Here is a 24,332-nt window from a genome sequence, read left to right on the forward strand (position 1 = left end):
AGACCCACACGTACCGACGGCGAGGCCCGCGAGGGAGGCCGCGCCCAGGCAGGACATGTCCAGGTGGGCCGGTCTGTCTATGTCCTTATTGATCAGGTCGGAGGTCATCTGCAGGACAAAGCTGTTCTTACACACTCCTCCGTCTGCCCTGTGGGAAGCAAGGCGGAGCCAGAGGTAAATCACCGGCCTCAGCGAAAGCGTAGAAACACTAGTCAGTTTTTTTCAAGACGTCGCGTATTTTTTCAGATCTGAGATTTTACTCTTCAATTCTAAAGTGACATCGCTTAGACTGACCTGAAGACAGAGAACCTGACTGAGTAACCCCGGAACATTCTTCCTCGCTCCTGGGCTCGGTATTCCTACCTGCTGTCTGCCCGGGACTGGTTCACGGTGAACCCGCAGAGGGAACATCCAGCCAGGCTGCTGAGTCAGGCCGCCAGCCAGGCACGCTTTTTATCAGACACAGACGGGTGCTCAGAGCCTTCCAAACTCCACTGCTTTACCGTCTCCATAAATCCAAAATCTCCTCTCCTCTCCACCTTCCTATAACCAAGAATTTTGTTGCAAAGCAGCCATAGGTTTAAGTTCCTTTCGAACTCTTGAATAACCACAGTGATGAAAATACTAACAGCACCTGACACTTAACTCCTTTTTTCTTTTTTAAGATTTTACTGGGTTGGGGGGTGAGGATCAACTCCTAGTTGCCCCACTTTAGTTGTTCATTGCTTGCTTGTCCTAGGTGCCTTGACCGGGCAAGCCCGGGGATTTGAACCGGCGACCTCAGCGTCCCAGGTTGACACCCTACCCACTGCATCACTACAGGTCAGGCTCCTGCCACTGACTTCTGATCTCTCCTTAAACCGACTAGGAACAGAGTCCACGCACCGGATGGTTGTCACGGGGACACGGACCTCCCTCTGCATCACCTCAAATAACTGTTTGTTTCTAGTGAAAAAGAAAAAAAAAGTAAGATAACTGTTGAGAGGCACATGAAACCACAGTTATTCTCTACGTGTTGTCATCGAGAGAAACAAAAACAGCCGTTTGATAGAGAGGCTCAGGGCCTGGTGCTTTATCACCTGACACAAATAAGAACCCAGTTCTTATTTTTGAACATGTTCTCTATAAGTGTTCCCACAAATAAAACTAGCCAGCAAGCACCCATGTAAAAGATCGCTACCTAGAAGACATACCCTAGGTAACATCTAATAGGATTCATCAACTATAAAAGGAATCGTTTTATAAACCCAGGAAATTCTATTTTAAACATTAAAATGTTCCCTATCCATGACAGCCCTATTCTCGCTGTTAGTCAGCGACTCCGACCAAAACGATCACAGGAAAACACACATCAGGAATAACTCTGCTGATTCGACCTCTGAGTATCGCAGGAGCATATCAGAAATCTCCTTCACGAATACAGATACAAAAACCTTTGAAAGTCCACATTGTGAATCTCTTATGATTTGGAAATTGGATATATATATATATATATTTAAAAGCATTGAATTTTCAGATCTCCTATCTAAGTGGTGCTGGGACTATTTACTATGAAGCAAAGTAAGAGATGCTACAAAAACGAGCAGTCAGAACTGCTTATGTCACATACAGTGTGAACGACACTACAGGTGCACAGCCTCGATGAGGACGAAGAAATGTCCGGTTTTGCAGAAATGAACCCCGGGCACGGCGGTGCCGCACGGGGGTGGGGGTGGGGGCGCGCGCAGGGCGGGCTCCAGTACCTGAACGCGATGGCCTCCAGGATGGCTCGCACCAGGTGGCGCTTGCTGGTGGACGGCTTCAGCCCCATGAAGGAGGCGCAGGCACAGGGGTCATTCAGTGGAGCCTGAGGCGGGGACAGCAAGACACTATCGTTGTTCTCAATTACGTCTACAGACGCAAGGACACATTACACAGTAACGACCATGTCAGAGAAAAACAATCCCTATTCGGAGTTGAGTCGTTTTAAAATAATAGCCCAAAATGACGCTCTATGTTACAATAACTTTGTAACTGGACTTTCAAGTAGGTTAGAGTCGATAAAGGGACGGAAGCCTGACCAGGCAGTGGTGCAGTGGGCAGAGCGTCGGCCTGGGACGCTGAGGTCCCAGGTTTGAGAACCCCATGATAACTACTTGAGTGTGGGCTCAGACATGATCTGATGGTCGCTGGCTTAACTCCAGAGGTCACTGGCTTGAGCAAGGGGTCACTGGCTCAGCCGGAACCCCCCAGTCAAGGCACATACGAGAAAACAATCGAACAACTAAAGTGCCGCAACAAAGAACTGATGCTTCTCATCTCTCTCCCTTCCTTTCTGTCTCCTTGTTTAAAATAAAAATGCAATTTCTTCACAATAATATACCTGAAAAGTTTTTAAAAAGTCTTTGTAACAATATGCAGATAGTAAAGGTAGTATCACAGATCTTTCAATTAAATACAAATTTAAATATTAGAAAATCAAGTCTTTTACTGGATTCACTTTTTAATTAGGCAAAATTATCAATCATCTATCACAATAAGAATTTTTGATTTTTTAAATGTTTATTTTATTCAATTTAGAGAGAGAGAGACAGGAACATCGATCTATTCTTGTCTGTGCCCTGACTGGGGATTGAACTGGCAACCTCTGTGCTTCGGGACGATGCTCTAACCAACCGAGCTATCCAGCCAGGGTTAGAAATTTTGCTTTTTTTTAAAAAAAAAAGTTTAACACAATCTGTACAGCAGTGCAAAATACACCCAGGCAGATGTGTGTGTGGGTGAGCGTGTGTGTGCTGCCACCCACGTGTTTCTAGTTCTCAGGGACGCACTTCCTGTAAGGACGGGCACTTCCCTCCCCTGGGACACGACTGCTCAGCCACTGGAAACTCATCCCTGGTCTCCTGTGCTGGGTCTGGGATAAACCTGCCCGGGCCTGGCTCCCCCCGGGACGGCGGCTGGAGGCGCTCGGTCCTCTCCCGGAGTTCACACCGCGTCGGCGCGGAGACCCCAGCCCGGGCCGTGCCTCCCACCCGCGAGCCGCCAGCGCCCACCTCTGCGGGGCAGCGAGCAGCACGCCCCTGGTCGGCGGGGTGGGGCCGGGAGGGGCGTCTACTTGCCGTGGACGAAGTCTCCACCTACCTGCAATCCACTAAAAGACGGGACAAAATAAACTCCTTCAGAATCTTTCAAACTTTTGGCCATTTTTTCCGTCTCGGTGGCATCTGTGAAAAGATCTGCAAACACAAAAAACAAACAAACAAACAACAAAAAAAAACTCTGAAACAAAACGGAGGGGTTGGGGAGGGACAGAGAATTAGGTTACATGACGAGTACTGACCTGTGTCCACATTTACTGTGAATTTAACAGGAAAGGGTGCTCACTTACAAAGGGGGAGACAGAGCCTGGAACCAGGGGGGTCTTACACCTGCCCAGGTTCACGAGCCCCTGGGGGACCCGGGGACAGACAGGCTGGTACTGCAGCGGGCCTGACTTTGTCCTCTAAAGGTACTTGAGCTGTTTTGTTTTGTTTTTAAATCAGTGCTGTGTGTTTTTTGGCATTAAAAAGTGTATTCTCCTGAAGATGAGACTCATTCCAGTTTTCTGATGGGAAGATCAGCTACCAGAGTGGTGTGTGTAGGTTCATAAGGGGCAGTGACGATGGATGTTTCCAAAGTCACTCTTTAAAAAACAGACAAAACATCAGGATCTAATTCACTCGTGTGCTTCCTACTGACAGAGGTCACACCCACAGGCAAACGGGCGAATCCTAAGTGTCCACACGGTGAGGTGACCTTTCCTAGTGTGAACACACCCAGGTCACCAGCACCCAGATCGGGATGCAGAGCCCCCTGTTCAACCCCACGTGTGTGAGTCACTCACTGCCCGTCACCCGCCCACGCCCGTGGGGGAGTCCAGCGTGTGACCAGCTCCCGAGGAGCCTGGTCTGCAGCAAGGGTGCACGTGGGGGTTCCCAGTTTTAGGCTAACGTACACACTCCTCCTGGCTGCTATAGCCAAGGGGTGTCACTGTCAGGCCGGGGTCCTCCCGTCCGGGACCTGCTTCAGCAGGGACCACTGTGTTGTCCTACAAAGCGGTTCCGCTGACCGGCCGAAGGCTGCTGTCGCCGTGCGTGAGCTCCACGACGAAACACCTCCGGTTAAGGCTCAAGTTACCCAGGCTCATTCAGTAGGAGTGATCAATTTCACTCAGGGTGACAGTTCTCCTTACCGTTAAGTCACACTCACTTGGTCAAAATGCCCACATACCACGTCAAAGTCTGTAGCGCCTCAAAAACCAATTATTAAAAAGAAAACACTGGTTTGGAAACCTGTACTTGCTAAAAAAAATTAAAAAAAAAAATCACATCCAAATATCTACATTTTAAGATCAGGATGCGGAAGACACCCCAGATGGCTGGTTTAAGGAACACTTTTGGTAACAGACGAGGGGGTGGGGAGAAGTCTGGTTTACCCACAGTCTGTGCTGGCTGGTCTGTCCCCACCTACAGAGCGTCTCTGAACAACCTCCCACATGCACTGTCCTCAGGCGAGCTCGCCGACGGGAGGTCCTGCAGCGGGCAGCCTCCACCCTGCCCCCCACGAGGGCCACTGGGGCTTCCGGATGGAGCTCACGGACAAACTGTCTGTGAGCGCAGAGGAGACCAGCTGGAGCTGGCCGACAGCAGTGCTCCAGGGACCACCGGACCGGCCGGAGCTTTCCTGCTCTCTATTTCCTCTGATACATTCTGGGACAGCCTGATTCCAGAGCCGGGTTGGTCTGCACACTGGGTGCAGAGATGGAGCGTCTAGATAAGTCTCCTCTTGCTGGTCTGGGGAGCAGGGCTCAGGAGAGAAGAAATTCAACTTGACTCAAAATAAGAGAAACGCCACCTCGACGCTGAGACGTCACTTCTCACCCATCCAGGGTGGCAAAAATTCGAAAGTCTGACCCCTGCCTCAGACTCCTACGTCAGCCCCCAACTTCCGCCATTCACCCAACCAGACCGTCTGATTATGTGGAAAACTCCGGGCAAGCGGAGGCTGTAGGGGAAACCATTGCGGCCACCTCTGGGGCGATGCAGAATGAAACCGTTCCCCGGACGGGGAATGGGACCCTATCCGACAGAACGGCAGTGCATTCGTCCTCTGGTAGGGCAATGCCACCTCTGGGCGTCTGTTCTCACGACACACCTCCAACAACATAAAGCACAAATGTGCAAGAGGATCTGTGTTTTCAAAATATCAGAAACGACTCAGATGCCCAAGTGCGGGCCACCTGCTGGCTAAGCTACGGATACATAGCACACACGGTGGAGTATATGCAGCTGAAAAAAAGGGCGTGGAGGATCCCTGCGGCTGATGTGAAGCAAGTCCCAGAATCTACGTTGAGTGAAAATGGCAAAATACACAAGGGCATACAGATGACCTTTTATGTAAGGGGGGGGGGGAGGGGGTAAGAAAACATGCATGTATCTTCACGCTTTTGCAAAAAGAAACAGAAAGGACACACAGAAACAATGGCATGGCCATCCACGCGAGGCAGGGAGACAGGGTGAGGAGACTGGGGAGGGAGTCGGCTCCTCGGGGCTCGCCTCCTGGTTCTGATCTGGGAATCCTGTAATGTTAACCTTGTTTCCTCCACTACCCCCCCTGTCGGAGCCACCTGCCGTGCGTAACTGAACGTGGTCGCCCTCCCTCAGGGTGCGATGTGCTCTTAAACAGCACCCAGTTTGTTCTCTCCTGGGTCGGGCTGCGGGGGCCGGCAGGCAGGCAGGGAGGGGCAAGGAGCGAGCACCCTGGGCTCTGGGCTTTCCTGCAGGAGGAGAAGGACTGGGCCTCTCCCCTCCACCAGGAAGGTGAGCGGCAGAGCCGGCCGCAGTGATGTCACTGCAAGCAGACTCCCCCAGGGGCGGGCTGGGCCAGCCCCCACCCCACCCGCAGAGAGGGGCTTCTCAGGGCCTCTCCTTAATGCCTAGCCTCTTACCCTCCCCATAGCAGGAAGAAACATCCCACATGCCCTCCAGCATGGGCCATTGATCCCTGTCTCCTCTGAGCACCCTGCTGACCCGCGCCCTTCAGCCTGGCGTGACGACTCACCCAGCTGCTGTGCCCACTGGATGGCGGTGCCCGTGTCTCCCGCGTTGCCTTCGGCCAAGCACACGACCTCTGGCCCAATCTTCCACCCAATTAACGGGTAAAAGCCTTAAAAATGAGCAATGAAGTGTGTGTAGTAAACAGTTAAAGTGTGGCGGAGACATCTACCATGGAATAACGTGGTTAACTTAAAAAACATCAGCCAAGTGGCTCCGAAGTCAGACGCTGGGGCAGGGGTGGGGGGCAAGCCCCAGTCCTCTGTCCTCCACTTGCTGGGGTCTGGGACACGCCTCGCCTCGTGGCCTCAGGTCTGCCCCAGCGAGCCCTCGGGTGAACAAACTGAGTTGACACATGGAAAGGACTCAGCACAGGCCGGGCACTGGATAGGAACATACATAGTAGCTCTCCTCAGCTCTGCCTGTCAGTGCCTCTGAAGACATAGAAGCAACATCTAATTGAGAAATAAAAGGATATTACGAGGTCGGTTTGCATGGGAGCTGTCTGATCTATTCATTCACCTGGGGTTTCTAAAGGAGATTCATAAACAGAAACGGCCCCCATGCAGTAACCAACTGACCAACATCTTCCAGCTTCCGTTTCCCAGGCAGGGGAAAAGGAAGAGCTTACCGGGGGTGGGAGGGAGGATGAAGATTTGGAAATCCACCCCTTAGTAACCGCGTTACTAAGTAACCATGTTACTAAGTAACTGTGTTTCTAAGTAACCACGTTACTAAGTAACCGTGTTTCTAAGTAACCACGTTACTAAGTAACCACGTGAGGGGACCAGAGGCCAGACTGAGAGGTCCCTGGCCACCCTGGGTGTAAAAGTGATACAATTAGCCTTCTCAGTTTATACCAGAAATTCTCCCAGGATTTCTCCCACTGGGGAGAACAAATTCTTAGTAACTGTCATTCACATGCAAAAATCACTAATTGAGAATGATCACCTCGAAAATAAAATTCACAAAAAGAAAAAATAAATTTCTTACACACAAAAGATGTTTTAGAGGCCTAGAAAGATGTTTTACACACATGCAACCTATTCCAGGTAGATTCTTGTAAAGCTAATACCCTAGTCTTTCTTCATTTTTCTGTAACATCGCTCTCATTTTTCATGCTTTTAATCTCAAGGTAAAAGGTCAGTGGGGATGAATAATAATGAGAAGTGTGTTAGAGAGTATCCTTAATATGAAATGGGGAAACAGTATCATGACAGCTAAATATGCAAAAGTGGTATTTTATTCGTAGGATAAATTGTAATTACCTCCAAAATTCTGCTGAGGGTAATTTCCAGTATTAATATCCAAAAACGTTCCAGTTCCCATGGTTAATTTCACGTCCCCTGGCTGGAAGCAGCACTCCCCAAACATGGCCGACTGCTGGTCGGCCACCTGCCGGAAACATTCAGACGTGAGACCCCCGGGCCCTGGCAGGGGCCCCTTCACTGCATCCCACGGTCTCACTTGTATTCTCACGGTTCAGCATCTTCTTCCCTTTTCTCTTTTTCCATAAAAAAAAATCTCGCCCTGGCCGGTTGGCTCAGTGGTAGAGCGTCGGCCTGCCATGCGGGGGACCCGGGTTCGATTCCCAGCCAGGGCACACAGGAGAAGCGCCCATTTGCTTCTCCACCCCCACCCCCCTCCTTCCTCTCTGTCTCTCTCTTCCCCTCCCACAACAAAGGCTCCATTGGAGCAAAGATGGCCCGGGCACTGGGGATGGCTCCTTGGCCTCTGCCCCAGGCGCTAGAGTGGCTCTGGTCGTGGCAGAGCGACGCCCCGGAGGGGCAGAGCATCGCCCCCTGGTGGGCAGAGCATCGCCCCTGGTGGGCGTGCCGGGTGGATCCCGGTCGGGTGCATGCGGGAGTCTGTCTGTCTCTCCCTGTTTCCAGCTTCAGAAAAATACAAAAAAAAAAAAAAATCATTAAAGAAAAAAAAAATCTCTGGAGGCCCTGGCCCTCTGGCTTAGTGGTAGAGCATCGGCCTGATGTATGGACATCTCAGGTTTGATTCCCGGTCAGAGCACTCAGGAGAAGCAACCAACTGCTTCTCCACCCTTCCCCCTCTCCTTTCTGTCTTTATTCTCCCACAGCCATGGCCCAAATGGTTTGAGCAAGTTGGCTCTGGGTGCTGAGGATGACTCCATGGCCTGGCCTCATGCATTAAAATAGCTCAGTTGCTGAGCAACAGAACAGTGGCCTCAGATGGGCAGAGCATCACCCAGTAGGGGGGCTTGCCGGGTGGAAACCGGTTGGGGCACATGCAGGAAGGAGTCTGTCTCTCTGCCTCCCTGCTTCTTACTTAAGAAAAATAAATAAATTAAGAAAAACAATCTCTGGAAAGAACAGAGACCAATGAGGACAGGATACGGGTCCCTAGAACTAACATTGTGTAGATAACTCATGTGCCTCAGGAATTTTTACTGGGCAACCTACTTCATGAGTTTTAAGTATGACAGGGATAATCTTAGAAGTAAAAAAATAAAAACTGTGCAGGGGGAAAAAAAAACCCAAGATTTTTTTGTTTACATTTAATAGGTGGTTTCATTCACTAGTCAAAATAATTGACCTCATAAATTTTCTTTCAGGAAGAGTGATAGGTATAGGTTTAACTACAAATAGATGCAACTCAAACCATGCGCCTGACCAGGAGGCGGCACAGTGGATAGAGCGTCGGATTGGGATGCAGAGGACCCAGGTTCGAGACCCCGAGGTCACCAGCTTGAGCACGGGCTCATCTGGTTTGAGCAAAAGCTCACCAGCTTGGACCCAAGGTCGCTGACTTAAGCAAGGGGTCACTCGGTCTGCTGCAGCCCCACAGTCAAGGCACATATGAGAAAGCAATCAATGAACAACTAAGGTGTCACAATGAAAAACTGATGATTGATGCTTCTCATCTCTCTCTGTTCCTGTCTGTCTGTCCCTATCTACCCCTCTCTCTGACTCTCTGTCTCTGTAAAAACAAAACAAAACAAAAAAATGCATCTCCCAACTGTACATTTTTTATTTAAAAAAAATTATAACCTTCTGTTAATATAGTTAAATGTAGATACCCGTTCCAGCCATATGTGAAGGACCAAAACTCATTTGAAGAACACTTTCTTACTCATCCATAATTCTTCCAGCCGTACCTTAATCTACACCTGAGCCTCCTTCCTCTCTAAATGACCAGGAATTTGTAATTTGGGAATTCAGTTCCCCTCCCCCCCACTTTTTTCCTCTGACCACTATGGCGACTGTCTATCTAGGGACGGAGGGTCCCCACTTCTCGCTTGAGCGATGACAGGAAATCAAAGACAAGCTCGGCACGGCCTCTCAATTGGGTGGTAAGTCTTGGGGATTCTCCAAGTTCTGACTCACGCATCCAGAGAGAAAGAGGAATCGAGAAAGAACCTTCACACCAGAAACGGCTCCTTTTTCACTCTTCCACAGCTAGATGCTGGCTAAGGATTTAGAAAGTGTAATGTACTTCTTTAATTGCCCTAACACTGTTTACAGTGACACTGTATCAAATAGAAACTAAGCATGGGACCTATTCCTGTTCTTTTTTCTTTTCTTTTTTTTTTTTTATCTCAGAGTATCAAATATAAACCAAATTACTCAGAATACAACTTTCTCTTTTTAAGTTTTCTGAGAAACAATATATAGAGAAGTCAGAGAAGGTTATAAAGCACTTCCATGATAAAAGACTGGCCAGCAATCTGCTTTCCAGAATACAGAAAACACTTCTGATTATAGCCAAGGAACTTGAACTTAAAAAGAAAAATGACACCCTAATGGTATTCTGCAAAGACCCTGTTGGTCTCATATCTAATCCCAACTATTCATCTCTACTCATTTACTTTTTTGCCGTACAAGGAGAAACCCACAGATCTTCAACTTACCAAGGCTCTTATGGGTACAGACACACCAAAGATGTCTTCATCCACTGATCCAAAATTAAAGCTTCAAATACAATTGATGGAAAAATACGTTGTAGCACTAGAACCATTCATTTTAAAATTCAGCAAATTGTTTTTTAGCGTAGCCCCAAAAGTTATACAAATGTACATTCATTGAGGTAACCCCCCCCAAACATAAAAACCAAATATTGTTTTAGCTTTAAACCGCATTGCTATCTCCTCCCCAACACACAACGCATCCGGGGACAACCGTGTCGTCAGTGTCTGGACCCCCAGCTCAGTGTTACCTCGTGTCCCTCACGGGAGGCAGGAGGCAGAGCGGGATGGAAAGCAGAGAGGTGATGAGGCCGCTCCAGCACATCTGGACATAAAAGTACACATCAGGGTCCACACCGAGCTACACAAACACGGATGGTTCTAAAAGGAAGGAAAAACCCTGTACCTTAAACGGGTCAAAGAGTCCAGTCGTGCTGGCGTTCGAAAAATCCGTGGCATATTCAGAACCTAGATTTACAGCAGAAACGATCGTTTATTATCAGGTAATGGAAACACCTATCCCTGGTTTATAGTCCTTCTTTTTTCTTATTTTTGCCTGAAAATTCATCCCAAAATGTGTATTTCCAGGGCACAGTCTCCAAAGCAATTTCCCACTAAACATTTTATGAATTTTTATAATTTACAAAAGCACTTGCATGCACATTGTCATGTTGTGATGCCCAGTTTAAAGATGAGTAAGTAGGGCCCTGGCTGGTTGGCTCAGTGGTAGAGCATCAGCCCAGCGTATGCAAGCCCTGGGTTCAATTCCCAGTCAGGGCACACAGGAGAAGTGCCCATTTGCTTCTCCACCACTCGCCCTTCTCCCTTCTCTCTCTCTCTCTCTCTCTCTTTCTCTCTCTTCCCCTCCTGCAGCCATGGCTCGGTTGGAACAAGTTGGCCCTGGGGACTGAGGATGGCTCCATGGCTTCTGCCTCAGGTGCTAAGAAGAGCTCAGTTGCTGAACAATGGAGCATTGCCCCCTAGTGGGCTTGCCAGGTGGATCCCGGTCGGGGTGCATGCGGGAGTCTGTCTCTCTGCCTCCCCTCCTCTCACTGAATAAAAAAAATAATAAAGATGAAGAAGGGGGTCAGAGACGCAATTTGATCGCCTCCAGTCACACCCGGGTTAAAGGGGAAGATCTGGCACTGAGGACAGATTTTAGTACTCTTGAAATTAAGACTGTTCTTCCATCTTATATTTGAGGTTTCACCACAATTTAAAAACCACCCTCCTCTTCCATCAAATCTGAAGTTAATGGAGCTTTGTTATACCATGTTTTTACCAGGGTAACAACGGGGACACATGCCTGGGACGTGGGAGGGAGGAAAGTTACTTCACCCTTTAGCTACACCATCATCATCCCGCATCAGCTACGTGAGACAGAGCGAGCAGACGACCTTCACCTTTTGTGAGCTTATGCAGCAGCCAGGTATCCATAGTCCCAAAGCAGCAATTTCCTTCTTCAATCGCCTTTTGCACCTTGAACACGCAACAGCAAAAAAAGTCAGTTCAGAAAGGCTCAGTGACTCGGTACACGACCAGGTGGCATTCAGTAAACACAACCGAATCCCACTTAGGATAAAAATCAATATATACACAGAGAAACCATTTCTAATGGTTCTAAACAACTACTAGAGGGTATGAAATGCTTCCGTTTTAAGCTAAACATGTGTTATTTTGGTGATGAAAAATAAAGTTTACACATTTTTTTTTCTTCTTAGTGAGAGAAACAGAGAGAGCGAGAGAGAGTCAGAGAGAGGGACAGATAGGGACAGACAGGCAGAAAGAGAGAGAGATGAGAAGCATCAATTCTTCATGGCGGCACCTTAGTTGTTCAGTGATTGCTTTCTCACATGTGCCTTGACTGGGGGGTGGGGCTACAGCAGAGCAAGTGACCCTTTGCTCAAGCCAGAGATTCTGGGCTCAAGTCAGTGACCATGGGGTCATGTCTATGATCCTGTTCTCAAGCCGGCGACCTCAGGGTTTTGAAGCTGGGTCCTCTGTGTCCCAGTCCAATGCTCTATCCATTGCGCCGCCCCAGCTGGTCAGGCTATATAATTTTTTAGTTTAAAGATACAAATATCTCTAAATAGAAATAGCCTAAAACAGGAGATGGCACTATGGCCCACAGGTCAAACCCAGGCCATCGCCTCTTACAACAAGAATGGTTTTCAAATTTTTACTGGTTAGAAAGAAAAAGAACAGGAATATTCTGAGACTCACAAAAAGTCATTCGAATTTCAGTGTCCACGCTAAGGTTTTAGAGTCAGAAACCCTAACGGCTTTGAAAATCTAAACTATCACTACCTGGCATTTTACAAAAAAAATATGCGGCAGCCCTTAGCATGAAGCACACCAAAGAAAACAAAGTATCCAAACCTCTTTCCACCAGCGGACAGAGATGCTGTAGGCTTGTCACGACACTTTTAACATCCTGGGCACTCATCCCCTGAGTCATCCCTCGTTCTGTCCCCTCTCCAACACTCCCTGGTCCTCTGACAGACACATGACCCAGAGGTCTGCCCCCCACTCCCAGGGCCTCTCGCAATGGGGACATTTTTGTTTTGTTCATGTTTCTGTATGTGTTTATGACCGACATGATAAAAAGGCTTTCAAAAATAAATGAGTCAAAGCCCATCCCAGACTGTCATGCTTCATTTCCTCCGATAACCAAATTGCTGCTCGGATTCCTTGAACGTGCCGTTGTCTCCATGCACGTACAGCACACACACACACACAAACAAACGCTCTTTCCTTACCTCAAGCAGGTTCTGTAAAACCCAGGCCAATCTCAGAGGAACTTGCTGGGTCGTGAAGGTGAACAAACTGGCCGCTAAAAAGCGTTTACTCCGCGTGAAAAGGTGGAGCACCCGGCAGGAACCGTGGATCAGCTACTTAGAAAGCAGTTTGAGAAAAGTGCGTTTAACAGTGGTGCTCGACGCGTCTTTGTTAGCTACACACACACACACACACACACACACACACACACACGCAACCAAGCCCGGAACAAACAAGTCACCTACCTCCTCACAGTGTTCTCAGGACTTAGGACAATCGTGTAGGCTCACGTCCCTCTAAAAGTCTCTTTAAAGTCACTGTTTTCTACCTCTTTCCCTACTTTTCATGATGGACATGAAGGGGAGTCAAGGGAGAAGACTTTCTTGTTATTTTTTTAGTAATATGTTTAATTTTAATAATATATTGCTATGACTTTTAATCGTATTTTTAATCAAGTTAGTATTAACCCAGAAGGAATTTTCCCTACACATGAAGTACTTAAATTGGGATGTTTAAACCATCCAATGGTTTAAACATACCTACTATGGTTTATACGTACCTAATGATCGAAGAGGAAACATATGCAATTTTAAATTTACTCTTAATAATCAAAATCTTTAATTAAAAAAAAAAGCCTTGGGCCTAGGCCAGTGGTTCAGTGGATAGAGTGTGGGCTCAGCGTATGGACATCCCAGGTTTGATTCCCAGTCAGGACACACACAGGAGAAGCGATCATCTGCTTCTACCTCCCTGCCCCATCTCTCTCTCCCCCAATTCTCTCCCTTTTTCCCTCCCACAGCCAGTGGCTCAGTTGGTTTGAGTGTAGCCCGGGGACATCTGAGGATATCTCCACTGGAGCGCATCAGACTCAGGTGCTAAAAATAGCTCAGTACTCAGGCATCAGCCCTAGATGGGGTTCCTGGAGTGGATCCTGGTCAGGGTGCATGTAGGAGTCTATCTCCCCTCCTCTCACCTTAAAAACAAATCCTTACACAGAAAATAAGCTCTGAGTTTTGAAGTTTGTAACACATACTAAAAACAAACAAAAAAACCCATATCTTGCTACCTAGCCTGATTCCCCGAAAATAGGACATCCCCTAAAAATAAGAACTAGCACGTCTTTAGGAGCAAAAATTAATATAAGACACTGTCTTATTTTTGAGGAAAGATGGTACTACGAGGACTAGGAGAATTCAACTTCTGAGACCGATGTTTTATGAAGCATTCATTTATGGAGAATTTACCCACTTCTTCCATTTTTCTGTTATTCCCACCCACCCCTTTCCCAAAAATAAATGTAAAGATTTGGGTTTATTTACTGAAAAACAGGAATAGGAACTTCCTTTTCTTCCATTTTTAGCTCATTATTCAAAACGTGTAGGCTGAGTTCTCTTCGCATGTCTATCAGTCTTGTCCCTTTCTTTTGAACAGTGAGTCCCAGTTTAATGTTTTTAACACATATTTTGGGAGAACATTTAAAGTTCCACTCTCTTTAGGAGATTTCCACTGTGCTGCACACACAGCGTTACCAACCGCAGGGACAGGGCACGTGAGACCCTCAGACCCGATCCCTCTCGTCACGAGGGTCAGTGCCACCTGACTTCATTCCCCTGAGTCAGTCCTCAAACCTTCGGCATTTCTTTATATTTTCATGACTTATTAAATAGAAGACTTTTAAAAGTTTTGAAACTAGCCACCCATCATCCTTCTTCTGATTTGTTATATTGAATATGTTAAAAAAAAAATGCCTCAAAAGAACCGGGGTGGGGGGTGGTTCTTCCACCAGAAGCACAGTGTACTTTTTTCTATGAAAATTAAGATTTAGGATCTTTCAGGGATTTTCCGTTAAAATTTAGATACCTGGTTTGGAGTTCACCCCCAAAAGTATTATGAGTTTGAACACTAGCGCTTTCAGTCACACACTGAACAAATATTTCTTGAGTTTCGTCTGTGTGGCGAGCCCTGAGCCCGGTCTCGAGGAAACAGAGTGACTGGTACTAGCTCACCCCCTGCTTTCTATCAGAGAACCTTCCGGAAGAACGGACAAAGAAGCAATCAAGTCAGCAAGTGAGCTCATCTACGGAGTCACTGACTTTTTTGTTTTGTTTGTTTTGTTTTGCTTGAGAGAGGCAGGGGGAGAGAGAGTGATAGGGACATCAAGCTCCTCCTGTGTGAGCCCTGACCGGGGAATCGAACCAGCAACCTCCGTGTTCGGGGACGATGCTCCAATCAACTGAACTATCTGGCCAGGGCAGGGTGCATTTTTTTTATATGTTAAACTAACAGAAAGAAAAAGAAATCAATGTGTACGCTATTACGGCCAGTGTCTCACTCATGCATTGCTCTTATACCCTGAAATATATTCGTGTTTGTTTTTACCTAAAATTAATGTTTCCAAACACTTAGCAAGTAAAACTGGTGTCCCCCCCACATGGTCGGGTGCGGGCACCCCAGCCGAGATGGCACCTGTGTGGCACTAGAAGTATTAAAATAACCAATAAGTGATATTGGTTAGAACAACAAATACTGTGGTTTCACCACAGCTGAGGAATGGAAAACTCTCCCCCTGTGCCTCAGTTTCCCGCTCGGGAGCAAGGTGCTGACGCCATCCCTGCCCCCAGCCCCCAGCCCCGCCTGCGCCCTCTGCCAGGGGTTAGAGTAAGTTTACCGACTGCCTGCCAGGTAAGCCTCTCAATGTGTGTTCTGCGCTTTATAACCAAAGATGAGGAACTCAGGGCATTACTGCCGTATCTTTTCTGGACACAAGTCTGCATTTTTACCATTTCTCCAGAAACAAAAACATGAATTCTCACTGACGTGTGAACCTCTGGTCCACCTCAAGACTTCCTGAAGGATAGTTGTTAAGGACTTCAGTCTACCACAAACGCTCTGGGGTAACTACTGTTAAACCTCACTGGTGTGGGGACGAGTGTGTATGCATTCTCTTATGAACGTCCAATAAGTAGCCCAGGTAGGAGATTATACAATGAAGTCTACACATAAGGGACATTTACAAGAAAAACAGGAATCTCCAACTTGCAGAGAAGAAAGACATTACCTTCATGATAAGAGAACTGTTCCAAGATTTTACAAGTTCAGTAGCACGTAGATCTTGCCAACTAATGAAGTTGTGAAAATGTTTGCCGGTTTTCCTAAGAAAAATGGAAACAATGTTTTGAAACTCAGCATTAACCAGAGACTATATTACCTAATAGATCTGCCGTAAGAGAAGACAAAATTAGAGGTCACAACGACTTTCCAAGTATGATTTACTTACCGGTAATTAGACGGGGTTTTCCAAATGACTTCCTTCTCTTTGATTTATAAACTAAACACCCTTCATAACCATTATTATGTAGTATATACAACAAGAAATTTTAATCAGATTCTAGCCAAAAAGATATCCTTTTTAAAGCATTACAATGGGTACATTTCCGAAAAAATAAGGCCAATGAAAAGACTTTTAACAATTTGCTTATTCCCTGTTAAAAGTCAGATAAAGAAGCTACGTCTTCTCCTCTCCCTCACACTTATCTTGGTATACAAAATCCGATAAAAACCTCTGTACCCACAGAAGAGCTGACAGACTGACCCAATTTGTACACCTGTCAACTTCAAGGTTCGCCTGGCCACCAGCAACCTACCCGGCCGACCAGAATGTGTCTAATGAAAGGATTCGATCAACCCTGGGTCAACACGACAATAAAAGTCAAGAACGGAGGAACGGCGTAGAAATAAATCATTCTTCCTTCGAGGCTTCCTGCAAACCAGCCGCTGAGATCTATTCAACTCCTACACCCAACCCACCCCATCTCCCGCATGACTGTCACCCTGTTCAGTTCCCAAGAGCGGCGTTTCCCACTCTTATGTAAGTGGACCACACCCACGGGCACATCTGCAACTTGGTTAACTGGAAACATTCCACGACTGAAATGCTAACAACTCCGCAGATCGGGCCACAGGCCTCACCGTGACCGCCACAGGCTGCTCAGCAATGGGGGTGCATCCCGGAAAGGCATCACTGGGTGACTCTGTCATTGTGCGAACACCGGGAGGGTGCGCGTACCCAAGCCTACGAGGTCTAGCCTACTGCACGCCAAGGCGATGTGTGACCTGCTGCTCCTAGGCGTCAAGCCTGTGCTACAAGAAACAAGCCTGTACTCCAGGCGTGTGATTGTACGAAACAAAACAAGACTTCACCAGGCCCGAGGGAAGACCACACCGTCCAGGGACCAGGGCTGGAGCGGTCGCTGTCCATGTGTGACCTTTCCAAACTAGTTTTGCCAAAGTGCCTGTTCCCCGTTGTGTGGTTGTTGACATTTCTGAAAGTGCTACTCTGCTTTCTGTGTGACCAGTTAGTGACCTGAGAAAGATTTTCTTAAACATCTGGCTCCCAAAGAACCCATAAAGCTGATGGCCCTTTCCATCTTCCCTCGGACGCTGTCCAAGGAGCCGCAGCCGCTGAGGCGGCCAACGGGCCAGGGCCCAGGTCAGTGTCAGAACCAGCCTGCACGGCACACAAACCCATCAAAGCACATCGGGTGGCATTTCTGTGGGTCCAGGGAGGTGGTCGGGTTGTAACCCAGGGTGATCTGGAGCTGATCACAGGTGCACTGGCTCTGGGGCCTCCCGGGAGGTGCAAGGTCAGCCACCACCTGTGCCCTGCCTGGGGCACCTGGCATGAGCTACAGAGCACTGTGCAGATGGCTGCTACCTGTGCTGGGCGTGGAGGTGCCCGGGAGGGGCCAAGCTGTGAACCAACACTGGCTGTTACTCCTGCCAGGCCTGGGGCCACTTAGCAAGAGGTCTGGGGCACACAGAGGCCAGATGCTGCTTGTTTGAGATTTTAAGAAAGTGCAAAGCAGGAGACAACACAGGCCATTTGTATGGAAAAGTCACTGGTAACGGCTTGGGTGGGCCAGCAGGTTGGGTGGGGAGGGGTCTCAGGGTCCAGCTGGGTGGCGTGAACAGTGAGAGCCAGGATGATGGGGACTCAGGTGTGGTGTCCACCTGCTGGCTCTGAGGGAAGGGAGGTGTCTCAGTGAAGGAACAGTGACCTCTGCCAGCACTTCTGTGTGAGAGAAAACTTCCCCCCTTGATGTTGACAGTCCAGTTCCTCCCCGTGTGCCCCTGGTGCCCTTCAAGCTGCTGCCCCAGCGCTGGAGCCCAGAGGGAGGGAGTCTGAGGAAGTCCCTGTGGGCCCTTTAAGAGGAACGCCTGGGACTCCAGCAGCTCCGTCTCCCTCAGCCACAGTCCCTGCTGGTTTTACAGCCAGAAGTTATGGGACTTCTCTTCCTGGCTCTGGGAGCCTGGGCTGGGGCTGGGCTGGGGCTGGGACCCCTTGCCCTTCAGGGGTGGACCTTCATACCTGAGACATCCCTCCTGATTTTAAACCACCACATGCAGGGTGGGACCAGCCCGTCCCTTGTCCCCGCCCCTCCTACCAGTCTTGATGTGGCTTCCTGAACTCCCTAGACCTCCCTTCAGCCAGATCTCAGGCGGTTCTGAATGAGGCTGCTCTGTCTTTCAGCTGTGACTTTGCTGTGGTTGTGGGAGGAGGTGAGGGCCGTGTTCACCTGCACTGCCCTGTTGACCAGAAGTCTCTCAAAGACACTTAGTCTCCCCATCTTTGATGCAGAACCAAAAGCACCTCTCTTTTTTTTTTTTTTTTTTTTTTTTCCATTTTTCTGAAGCTGGAAACAGGGAGAGACAGTCAGACAGACTCCCGCATGCGCCCGACCGGGATCCACCCGGCACGCCCACCAGGGGCGACGCTCTGCCCATCCTGGGCGTCGCCATATTGCAACCAGAGCCACTCTAGCGCCTGGGGCAGAGGCCACAGAGCCATCCCCAGCGCCCGGGCCATCTTTGCTCCAATGGAGCCTTGGCTGCGGGAGGGGAAGAGAGAGACAGAGAGGAAGGAGGGGGGGGTGGAGAAGCAAATGGGCGCTTCTCCTGTGTGCCCTGGCCGGGAATCGAACCCGGGTCCTCCGCACGCTAGGCCGACGCTCTACCGCTGAGCCAACCGGCCAGGGCCAAAAGCACCTCTCTTGACCCCAGATGCGCCACCTCGCTGAGCCCCCTCCCTGTCTCCTCAGGGCCCCACTACCTCAGAGAACGTTCAGCGTGGTCACCGGTGTCCCCTGACCTTCAGCACCTCTTCCACCTGAACTTGGCCTTCCTGCAGCGCCGGCTCCAGAGAGCCCCCTCCTCTGTCCCTGAGCGTCCAGGACAGCACGGCTCTGCTCCTCCGCCCCCGCCCCTCAGCGCAGCCGACCCGTTTCCTTCGCTGGCTGTTCTCGCTCTGATGGGAGGTGCATGCCAGTGTCCACTGAGGGCCCCTTCTCTCTAAGAAATCAGACCCACACTCAGGAACAACCTCACCGCAGAACCCCCCCCCCAGCCCACACCTCCAGGTCAGCCGCCGCCGTCAGTCCCCTCCCCTCAGGTGGCTGCTGTCCCCGTTGCTCCCAAGGCCGCCCACGTCCTCACAGATGCCGCCTGTCCCCCCGGACCCGCTGCCCCTCCGGCCCCAGCGATGCCTGAGCTCACGGCACCAGGGGGCAGAGGACCCTGAGCCCCCCCGCAGCTCCCTGAACCCCCCCGCGGCTCCCTGAACACCCCCGCGGCTCCCTGAGACTCCCCCTCCCGCGGCTCCCTAGGCCCCCCCGCGGCTCCCTGAGACTCCCCCCGCGGCTCCCTAGGCCCCCCCCGCGGCTCCCTGAGACTCCCCCCGCGGCTCCCTAGGCCCCCCCCGCGGCTCCCTAGGCCCCCCCGCGGCTCCCTGAGCCCCCCCCCCCCGCGGCTCCCTGAGCCCCTGCAGCTCATGCTCTGAGATGGGGCAGGAAACAGAGGAGTCCGTGAAAATACCCTCTCATACAACAATGATGCTGTGACAGGGACCGATCTAATGGGTGGGGGTCCTTGCAGGTGGGAGATCAGAGGCCTTCAAAGAGACGGCCTCTTCGGAATCCCTCTCCCCAAGTCCAGCGTTCACGTTGCTTCAAGGATACTCTCTCTAAAACAGGGGTCCCCAAACTTTTTACACAGGGGGCCAGTTCACTGTCCCTCAGACCGTTGGAGGGCCGGACTATAAAAAATCTATGAACAAATCCCTATGCACACTGCACATATCTTATTTTAAAGTAAACAAACAAAACGGGAACAAATACAATATTTAAAATAAAGAACAAGTAAATTTAAATCAACAAACTGACCAGTATTTCAATGGGAACTATGCTCCTCTCACTGACCACCAATGAAAGAGGTGCCCCTTCCAGAAGTGCAGCGGGGGCAGGATAAATGGCCTCAGGGGGCCGCATGTGGCCCGCGGGCCGTAGTTTGGGGACCCCTGGTCTAAAACCTAAACTTGGTTCCTGCACTGTCATGTGCACCGTCTTCTGACAGCTTCCCACCGCCGACAGATGGCCCACGCCTGCCCCCAGCCAAGCCCCCTCCCCGGGCCGGGAGCCCTGTCGCCCTCGCCAGGTCCACGGCCACCACCCACAGGTCTGAGTGCCTGCTGTGCACCATGTACCGTCCTAGGACCCAGTGAGAACAGGGAGACAGAAAGGCCCATCCTCATGGACTTCTGACTTCTCTGAGAGAGAGGTCATAAATAAACATGCAAATAAGGAAAGATTTTAGATAATGGGACGGGAAATGAAGAACCTGAGAAGGCGCCTGACCAGGCGGTGGCGCAGTGGATGGAGCGTCAGACCGGGACGCGGGGGACCCAGGTTCAAGACACCGAGGTCGCCAAGCTTGAGTGCGGGCTCATCCAGCTGGAGCATGGGGTTGCCAACCTGAGTCTGGGATCACAGTTATAACCCCATGGTCACTGGCTTGAAGCCCAGGGCCGCTGGTTTGAGCCCAAGGTCACTGGCTTAATAAAGGGGTCACTCACTCTGTTGTAGCCCCCCAGTCAAGGCACATATGAGAAAGCAATCACTGAACAACTAAGGAGCCACAACAAAGAACTGATGCTCCTCATCTCTCTCTCTTCCTGTCTGTCTGTCCCTGTCTATCCCTCTCTCTCTCTCTCTCTCTCTATCACAAAAAAGAGGACATAAAAAGGCAAAGCAATGGATAAAATAACGTGGTCAGAGCAGCAGTCCCAGAAGAAGTAATCTCTGAGGTCAGGTCTGAATGAAGAGAAGAAGAGAAGTCTCAGTAAGAAAGGGTGGGATGGAGAGAACAGGTGCCCAGCGGCTCCTTCCAGACGCAGGAACCAGAGGGGGGCGTTCAAGAAACAGAGAGCAAGCCAGCGTGGCCAGGGCAGGGGGCTGGTGGCCGGAAATGAGGTCAGCGTGAGGAAGGAGATAAGGAGACAGAGGCTCGGGCGTGGTGCCACCCGGCTTCCCCCCTGATTTCCGAAGCACTGTGGATGCTTCGGACGCACCCTTCTGACCCTCCAGGGCTCTGCTCTCCCACGGAGCCGACTCCTGTTCCCCTTCCAGCCTCCGGGAGCCTTCCCCAGCCCCCCGCCCAGTCCCCCACCCTGCTACCAGGGCTGGGGCCTTCTACAAGGCAGAGTCCTATCGGGGAGCACCCCTGCCATCCACGCACACGTCTGTCTCCGCCACGGGACCGCCAGCCCCGAGGACACAGGCTTCGCACCCGCAGAGTCTCACGTCCTCGCCTGGACGCCAAAGAGGAGTCCGGTGGGTGGGAGAACGTCGCCCTGCCAGGCTGCGCTCAACCGAAGTGAAACCTGTCGGCACCTGAGCCTTCGGAGCCAGTCTACACAGCGGCTCCTGACCTGAGCCTTCGGAGCCGTTCTACACAGCGGCTCCTGACCTGAGCCTTCGGAGCCAGTCTCCACAGCGGCTCCTGACCTGAGCCTTCGGAGCCGTTCTACACAGCGGCTCCTGACCTGAGCCTTCGGAGCCGTTCTACACAGCGGCTCCTGACCTGAGCCTTCGGAGCCAGTCTACACAGCGGCTCCTGACACACTCGAGTCTGGTGTTGGCACGTGATCTGTGCCGGGAGCCGGGGACCCTGCTGTGAACAGACAGGCGTCACATCCTCCTCCTTCTGCGTGTTTACGACCAGGGAAGTCAAACAGAGGAGCGCTCAATTGCCTACGCACAACAGCAGTCGGTCCGATCCGGGAGAAGCACCGGGTGCCGTGAGCGTATCTGACAGGGAGACCCTGACCGCCGTGAGGTCGGGGAGGCTTCTTTGAGAAGTGACTGTGGACCTGAGCTCTGAGGGAGGAGTCAGAACAAACAAGGAAGGTGGACATTCCTGAGAAAACGTACTACACGTCGAAGTACCCGAGGCGGGAGGAGGCGCGTCACACGTTAAAGGCCAGGGCAGCTGCGGAATGCAGACAGGGAGAAGGTTCTGGGCCGGCTGGCTCAGGGCAGAGCGCTGTCCCGGCATGCCAGTGCCTGCATTCGAGCCCAGTCAGGGCACACACGAGAAGGGATCCGGGAGGGCACAGCTAAGCGGAACAACGAGCTGATGGTTCTCTCTTTCTCTCTCTGTCTCTCTCTCAAATGAGTGGAAAATTTTATTTAAAAAAGAAGTAAGACTGGAGAAGGCAGCAAGCAGCACCATATAAAGTCATACACAGAGGACGGCCAGAATACGGGGCTCAGGCAGTCGCCTACAGTCCAATGTCCACTGAGGGGGGTTATTCCCTCTCTGCCCACACAAATGGCAATCCTGTAAGTGAACCGCCTCACACCTCTCTACACGCCCCCCCATTCTGTGGCTCTGAATATACTTTGTGTCATGACTAATCAGTAAGACGCATCAACACAAGTATCAAGTACTACAAAAAAAAAAAGAGAGAGAGAGAGAAAAGCTATCTGGTGCTGAGGAGACACAGGGACTTCTTTCCTGGATCAGGGGACTGTCCGTTCCTGGGGGCTGGGGCTCACCTCCACTCCGGTCAGCCACCAGCACACGGCTCGCCCCCTGGAGTGCCCAGTGCCCGGGCGAGTCCTGGCACCGGTGACTCAGGTGCGTTACCCATGGGCACACACCCTGATCTGAGATTAGGTGTCAGGAGCCTCCCTGAGAGACAGAGTCACCAAAGAAACAGAACAGCTCACCATTTCTGTTAGCACAAAAGGAAGGCAAAGCCACCAACATGGAGGGGACATCATGGAGAGTTATTTTAGAATACAGGCTTCCTGCCTTCTCCTTCCCTCCCTCCTTCCCTCTCTCCCTCCCTCCCTCCCTGCCTTCCTCCTCTCCTCCCTCCCTCCCTCCCTTCCTCCCTCCCTCCCTCCCCCTCTCCCTCCCTGCCTTCCTCCTTTCCTCCCTCCCTCCCTCCCTTCCTGCCTTCTCCTTCCCTCCCTCCCTACCTTCCTCCCTCCCTGCCTTCCTGCCTTCTCCTTCCCTCCCTCCCTCCCTGCCTTCCTGCCTTCTCCTTCCCTCCCTCCCTCCCTCCCTCCTGCCTTCCTCCCTTCCTCCCTTCCTCCCTCCCTCCCTCCCTCCTGCCTTCCTCCCTTCCTCCCTCCCTCCCTCCCTTCCTGCCTTCTCCTTCCCTCCCTCCCTCCCTGCCTTCCTCCTCTCCTTCCTCCCTCCCTCCCTCCCTTCCTCCCTCCCTCCCTCCCCCTCTCCCTCCCTGCCTTCCTCCTTTCCTCCCTCCCTCCCTCCCTTCCTGCCTTCTCCTTCCCTCCCTCCCTCCCTTCCTCCCTCCCTGCCTTCCTGCCTTCTCCTTCCCTCCCTCCCTCCCTCCCTCTCTCCCTCCCTGCCTTCCTGCCTTCCTCCTTTCCTCCCTCCCTGCCTTCCTCCCTCCCTCCCTTCCTGCCTTCCTGCCTTCCTCCTTTCCTTCCTCCCTCCCTCCCCTCCCTCCCTTCCTGCCTCCCTCCCTTCCTCCTTTCCTCCCTTCCTCCCTCCTTCCCTCCCTCTGTCCTTTCCTTAATATCTGGTATTTCTGTTCCTACAAGCCAAGTATCCAAAAACTCTTAAAAGAAAACAAACATCTCCAGAAAGGACAGCCAAGAAGAAACTCACAATTCATTGTTTCAGGAAGAACACGTACCTTCCACAACACCACCACCAGTGAGGCAAGTGAACAGCCTTGGAATCGACTCTTCTCTGTCTCCTAGAAGTGACGGTCCCACTGCCACACGAAGACAGCGCTTCCTAACCCTCTGAGCCTCGGGCCACGAGTGACCCGCCCTCGGGCTCTGAGGAGGACAGGCTCTGTACCAAAGACCAGTAACCCTCTGAGCCTCGGGCCACGAGTGACCCGCCCTCGGGCTCTGAGGAGGACAGGCTCTGTACCAAAGACCAGATCTCCAAATCCAGCCGGCTGCTTCCCGAGGAACACGCCCCGCCTCGACTTCCCATCACTCCCTTCCCGGACGCATCACGATCCCGTTTGCCAGCATTCTGTTCCCTGATTCCCTTTAAATTAGAGGGCGGGGCAGGGGGGGTCACTGTCCAAATCCTCAGGCTTTTTCTCTTCTATCCATATAACCCCGCCAGAGGACACCCCTACTTCTCCGACCTCACCGATGTCCACAGCTCCCGACGAGGAGTGATTCTGTGCACTCCAGGGACACGTGTGGTGTTACACCCGG

At 51.0% G+C, this 24,332-nt stretch overlaps 1 protein-coding gene and 1 non-coding gene across 4 annotated transcripts in view; one reads left to right on the forward strand and one right to left on the reverse strand.

Moving 5' to 3' along the window:
- Positions 1 to 24,332, reverse strand: part of GK5 (glycerol kinase 5) — a 53,806-nt gene that overhangs the window by 10,871 nt on the left and 18,603 nt on the right. For 2 of the 3 annotated variants that reach the window (XM_066240910.1, XM_066240912.1), the window contains exons 4-15: positions 15,845 to 15,938; positions 12,768 to 12,899; positions 11,412 to 11,487; positions 10,415 to 10,476; positions 10,260 to 10,333; positions 9,955 to 10,015; positions 7,340 to 7,466; positions 6,079 to 6,183; positions 3,121 to 3,215; positions 1,743 to 1,846; positions 886 to 945; positions 15 to 148 (exon numbers count right to left, since the gene is read on the reverse strand). In XM_066240910.1, the coding sequence (XP_066097007.1) occupies positions 15 to 148; positions 886 to 945; positions 1,743 to 1,846; positions 3,121 to 3,215; positions 6,079 to 6,183; positions 7,340 to 7,466; positions 9,955 to 10,015; positions 10,260 to 10,333; positions 10,415 to 10,476; positions 11,412 to 11,487; positions 12,768 to 12,899; positions 15,845 to 15,938 (1,124 nt within the window). The remainder of the gene's footprint in view (positions 1 to 14; positions 149 to 885; positions 946 to 1,742; positions 1,847 to 3,120; positions 3,216 to 6,078; positions 6,184 to 7,339; positions 7,467 to 9,954; positions 10,016 to 10,259; positions 10,334 to 10,414; positions 10,477 to 11,411; positions 11,488 to 12,767; positions 12,900 to 15,844; positions 15,939 to 24,332) is intronic. The other variant, XM_066240911.1, reaches the window with a different exon arrangement.
- Positions 7,599 to 7,674, forward strand: TRNAG-GCC (transfer RNA glycine (anticodon GCC)). The gene has a single exon. It is a non-coding gene; the product is annotated as a tRNA-Gly (tRNA).

This window comes from Saccopteryx bilineata, chromosome 8 (genome assembly GCF_036850765.1).
Source record: "Saccopteryx bilineata isolate mSacBil1 chromosome 8, mSacBil1_pri_phased_curated, whole genome shotgun sequence".
Classification (NCBI taxonomy): Eukaryota; Metazoa; Chordata; class Mammalia; order Chiroptera; family Emballonuridae; genus Saccopteryx; species Saccopteryx bilineata.